The sequence below is a fragment of the Formica exsecta genome, unplaced genomic scaffold (assembly GCF_003651465.1).
Source record: "Formica exsecta isolate Colony F162 unplaced genomic scaffold, ASM365146v1 scaffold247, whole genome shotgun sequence".
NCBI lineage: Eukaryota > Metazoa > Arthropoda > Insecta > Hymenoptera > Formicidae > Formica > Formica exsecta.
Genome location: NW_021849743.1, coordinates 574,855 through 580,784, shown reverse-complemented (window position 1 = coordinate 580,784; position 5,930 = coordinate 574,855). Strand labels below are relative to the sequence as shown.

Below are 5,930 nucleotides of genomic sequence, written 5' to 3'. Positions count from 1 at the left end.
ACTGTGTTACAATAAAAAAATTTTTGTTTCACATATTTTCGGGTTAATTGTGACGATCTAAAACTGGACAAAAATAATTTTAATTCTGTACACGGGAACCGGATGTTGTTTCTTAATTGAATAATTGTCGTAATCAGGCGCAAATTGCCTTGTTAAGAGGTGGAACAAGAAGGAAACAGGTGCCGACTTATTTATGCGAACAGGTTGTTAGGGGTAAAGTCTCGCGGGACCATCGTACGCTACCGATTTTCCCGTGAAGTCTTTTTGACTTCGGTGTCGGATGCTCCCGGTTGTTTCGTTTTTAACCCGAGAAACCGTAGCGAGGGGAAGCTTTTTTTGTCTCAAAAGGTCAATACATATAACGGCGGATACTATAAGCTCGTTTGCATGTCGTCGTTCGGGAGAAGAAGCATATCAGTGTAAAAGTAGATTGACCCGTTACCTTTTTAGCGTATTACATGACGACCCGATGTCATTATTAAATGGCGTTTAACGCCGTCAAAATTGAAACATCGTTATCGCCGGCAAAACAAATAAGACGGGCACAAGCTAATGATATATTACTTGAAATTTTGTGATAAGAATAAAAATGAAGATAGAAATTAAAACAATTTTTCTTCTCATTAAAGATCAACAATTGAATTAATATTCTCATATTTTTTTAGCATTTATAACTAACATTAATTTTCTAACTATTAAAATTAATTTTATTAAATATTCGATTAAATAGACATTTTTTTAAAAGTCAATATATATCAAAATTTAAATTAAAAAATGATCTAAGTTATAATAATAAATTGTGTGTATCTAAAATTTAGTTTATACCAATAGTTTATTAAAATCTAGGAAAAAAACTTAAATCTTCAACACGACGGAGAGAAAGATAGAAAACAAGAAAGAGAGAGAATATTTAATTTAGAAAATATTTAAGCTGAGAAAAATATTCGCTTTCAAATTAGAAAATATTCAACGAAATTTTTCCTTCCCTTTTAAGTGAATTTACGATGCAGAGAATATATCTCGTGCACTCCGTGCGCCTTTCATCCAATTTGCGTCGCAGCCTCACGCCTATCTCGCGCCGATATCTCGCGACTAATATTATTATATCGTGGTACAGCGTCTGAAGCATCTCGCGTTGGCTCGAATCGATTGGCAAAAAGACGAGCACGACGGTGATGGCGATACGTCGCGAATCAAGCCAACGGTCGGCGACGGAGGGAGAACGAGGCCGAGGAACGTCATACCCTAAATCATACCCCACTTCGCCCTGTCCGTCGACGGCGAACTCCCTCAATTTACTAATTGAATACCGGGGGTCCCCTCACAGAGGCGTAGACCAAACCGGGCTCCGCCCGTTTACGAGATCGGGTCATGACAGACCCGGGTCTGGGTACACCCACTCGTAACTCGCGTCTACTACCACCGACGACGAAGCGGTGAACGCAGCCGGGGGTTCCGCACCGAGAAACAGATCGGTACCGCACCAAATCCCGTTTTGTCAGTGTCATTTTGGCTGCACGTCCGAAACCGCATCGCGTCATTCGACAACGAGACCGACCGAGAATATAGCGACTCCATCGGGCGAGCGTCAGAGTCGTCCGAGGGTGACAGTTTGCGCTGAAAATTCGCGAGACGACATTTAGGTGCGAGTTGATGAAGAGACGCGATCGAGAAATAGAAAACGAGTTTGATAGTCAAAGATAATAGATTAAAAAAATACATATCAATTGATAAGTTTCCGGAATGGGATCCCAGTAAAAGCCAAGCAAATATTGCGAGAGAGATATTGTAAAATATAATAATCACAAAAGGAAGAGAGAGAGAGAGAGAGAATAAAAAAAATAATTAGTATGAAAAAATATATCATAAAATATGATAACCGGCAATAAGTTTCATTCCGACGACATTTAAATGGAAATTGAAGATCTTCGTATTCGAGAAATATAAAAATAAAAAATAAATAATCGAAGATAATAATTGGGCAATAATTTTCGTTTGTTTGATAAAAATTAAAGAGACTTTCGTGATCGAGGAATACAACAAGGTATAATAATAGGTTTTATAAATTGGAAATTCGAAGTGAACACACACACACACACACACACATTTTGTGAAGTTAGTGAATTGAAAAGACCTGACAGTGATAATACCAGACACCATGCTTGGTGGATACGAGGCGCAGACAGAGTACTATCCGCAATGGCATCAGCCATATAATTATGTCACTCAGCTTCCTTACGGTAAGCGCATATATAATCTTAATATTAACAATACTGATTGTTTAAAAAAATTAATTTAACTATATAACAAAGTATTTTCTCTTACAATTTTTTCGGGAATATCATTGATTCGCAAAATTGCAAATTATATAAAATTGTGTAATGTAGTTTTCAAACTATGCTCAGAATAGAGGTCTTTCTGTTAAAGGGATTATTATTAAAGAGAATATAATTTATATTATATATATGTAATATACAATAGATAATGACGTGCATGGATTATATTACTATACGAATATTAAATAAAAGATATATCGATGATTTAGATCTTGGATTATAGTCTATGTATTTTACGTTACAAGTATTTCTCCTGCGTTTGCAAATTTCTGAAATAAAATTTATTCTCTCAAATTATTTAGAATATTATTTTTTACATCCGCTGTAATATATAAATTTATATTATGTATCGCCATAGAATGTGCATTGAAGAATATTAATTTCTATACACGCGTCTAATGAAATAATCTATTTTACATAAAATCAAGGATGGAAAAATTTTGTGATGACAAAATTCGATTTTCCAATTTGCATGTAAGAGGTTGACTTTATTGTCGCTTTTCTTATCATTTTTTTTTTTTATTAATTCGTAGCAATGTTGCGGACACTTAATAATGAAAAAAACGTAGGAGATTGAACTAATAGCTTTTAACGAAAAGAATGGCCAGTAACAAAATTAATTAATTATTGGAGAAAAGTTTTTACTAATAAATGCAAATTTTACTAATAATCTCGAAGAAAACTGAAATTTAGGCTTTATTACTTAAAGAAACATCATAGAATAATGTAGCTCAGAAATTTATCAATTCTTTAAAATTGAACAGATTAAGAAACGTCATGTTTCTTTCCACATTCTCGCGCTTGGTTATCTTCTGTCAAGAGCCTCCGGAAATTATTAATTCCAAAAAAATTACTATCTCTACCTCGAAAATTATAAAACAGACGAAAAAGAAATTTTCTATTCAAAATCATAGCCTGAACACACACACACACACACACACATTTTGTGAAGTTAGTGAATTGAAAAGACCTGACAGTGATAATACCAGACACCATGCTTGGTGGATACGAGGCGCAGACAGAGTACTATCCGCAATGGCATCAGCCATATAATTATGTCACTCAGCTTCCTTACGGTAAGCGCATATATAATCTTAATATTAACAATACTGATTGTTTAAAAAAATTAATTTAACTATATAACAAAGTATTTTCTCTTACAATTTTTTCGGGAATATCATTGATTCGCAAAATTGCAAATTATATAAAATTGTGTAATGTAGTTTTCAAACTATGCTCAGAATAGAGGTCTTTCTGTTAAAGGGATTATTATTAAAGAGAATATAATTTATATTATATATATGTAATATACAATAGATAATGACGTGCATGGATTATATTACTATACGAATATTAAATAAAAGATATATCGATGATTTAGATCTTGGATTATAGTCTATGTATTTTACGTTACAAGTATTTCTCCTGCGTTTGCAAATTTCTGAAATAAAATTTATTCTCTCAAATTATTTAGAATATTATTTTTTACATCCGCTGTAATATATAAATTTATATTATGTATCGCCATAGAATGTGCATTGAAGAATATTAATTTCTATACACGCGTCTAATGAAATAATCTATTTTACATAAAATCAAGGATGGAAAAATTTTGTGATGACAAAATTCGATTTTCCAATTTGCATGTAAGAGGTTGACTTTATTGTCGCTTTTCTTATCATTTTTTTTTTTTATTAATTCGTAGCAATGTTGCGGACACTTAATAATGAAAAAAACGTAGGAGATTGAACTAATAGCTTTTAACGAAAAGAATGGCCAGTAACAAAATTAATTAATTATTGGAGAAAAGTTTTTACTAATAAATGCAAATTTTACTAATAATCTCGAAGAAAACTGAAATTTAGGCTTTATTACTTAAAGAAACATCATAGAATAATGTAGCTCAGAAATTTATCAATTCTTTAAAATTGAACAGATTAAGAAACGTCATGTTTCTTTCCACATTCTCGCGCTTGGTTATCTTCTGTCAAGAGCCTCCGGAAATTATTAATTCCAAAAAAATTACTATCTCTACCTCGAAAATTATAAAACAGACGAAAAAGAAATTTTCTATTCAAAATCATAGCCTGATTATAGTCGTCGCGAATAATTTTCGTATCTTGTGAACGAATCATCTAAAGATTAATTCCACCAATGCATCTAGCAATCGTATAAAAACGCGAAACCTGTGATTTTTATACAGGGCCCCTCGGCTCGGTTCCCGACGCCGACAGTCAATCAACGTACTGGGGTGGCGCAGATTCCGGCACCTCGGGGAACAGCTCGGGGGCAGGTAGCTCCACCGCGTCGACGCCACCTCTGATCGAGGAGATCGGCATCCAGGAGACGAGCTACTCGCCGCTGCAGCAATACGTGCACCCGACGGCCAGCCAGCATTACGTTACTCTGCCGTATCCCCAGGGGCAACAGGAAACGTCGCCTCACCATCATCACCATCACCTGCACCATCACCATCATCATCAACCCGGTCACCGACGCGAGCACGAGTTCGCGAGCGCCCAGATCGGTCAGCAGGTTGTCAGCGGGGTGGTTGGTACCCTTCAGCAACATCTTCATCAGGGCGTTCGCGAGAGCGGCGTGGTACCCCCCAGACCAAAAAGGCGAAACACCGCGAACAAGAAAGAGCGCCGCCGCACGCAGAGCATAAACAACGCCTTTTCCGATCTGAGGGACTGCATCCCCAACGTCCCAGCGGACACGAAATTATCCAAGATAAAGACCTTGAGGCTAGCGGCATCTTACATCGGATATCTGATGGCGGTCTTGGAGAGCGACGAGGGAGAGGAACCGCAGACCTTCCGCGCAGAGATTCTCTCGAACGGCAGGAGAAATAAAACGACTCAACCCAATCAGGTGAGGCGTTACGATATCTTTAGTAACGATTAGAATTTATTAATATCTATCAATGTTATATAAAACGACAGGAAAAGATAATCTGTTTCTAAATGTCAAATATATGATATAATTTATAATTGATAAGAATTAGTGTTAATAATTCTTTTGAATGATATATGCATCGAGATAAAATAATATTAACATCTTTTTTTCTATCTAAAGTTTACTTCCGCCTTTATATTTTTCCCTTAATTTTTAGAACTCGTGAGATTTTTCTTCTTTCTGAAAAAAATCCTGAAGAACTTCGAGAGAGCTACTCGAAACAGCGCGCGGACAGTTTTCGGTCGCGGAACGAAAGTTTTTCGGGATGAATTATTCTATTCTCTGTGGACGAACTTTCCTAAATCTTTCAGAACGCTTTTGTGAGCGTCGTCTCAACGTAAACATTCGCCTCTTTAATTGCCCAACGTATGTCGGCCTGAGAACTCGACTTTAAAGCCATCAACGTGCTTCGAGATTTGTTAAAAATGTATCACATCGAATTTTCACACAATCATTATTAAGTTTGACAAAAACAAAGATCATAGAAAAATAATTTTGTTGATATTTATATCGACCTGTGTGATTAAAATATAAATTAATATAATGTAATACAAGAAAAAAATCCGATTAAATCATAAAAATATTGCAATTAAAAATTGTAATTTGTCTTTTAAATTTTATATAATTATCTAATAT

The 5,930-nt window shown here is 35.2% G+C and overlaps 1 protein-coding gene across 2 annotated transcripts in view; it reads left to right on the top strand.

Annotated features, from left to right (window-relative positions):
• Positions 1-1,444: 1,444 nt before the first annotated feature.
• The window catches only part of LOC115236319 (heart- and neural crest derivatives-expressed protein 2-like), a 5,759-nt gene continuing 1,273 nt past the window's right edge, over positions 1,445-5,930 (top strand). The window contains exons 1-2 of one of the 2 annotated variants that reach the window (XM_029808688.1): positions 1,445-2,240; positions 4,540-5,210. In XM_029808688.1, coding sequence (XP_029664548.1) covers positions 2,159-2,240; positions 4,540-5,210 — 753 coding nt within the window. In that variant the 5' untranslated portion in view covers positions 1,445-2,158. Of the gene's footprint in view, positions 2,241-3,261; positions 3,413-4,539; positions 5,211-5,930 lie in introns of those variants that run through there. The other variant, XM_029808687.1, reaches the window with a different exon arrangement.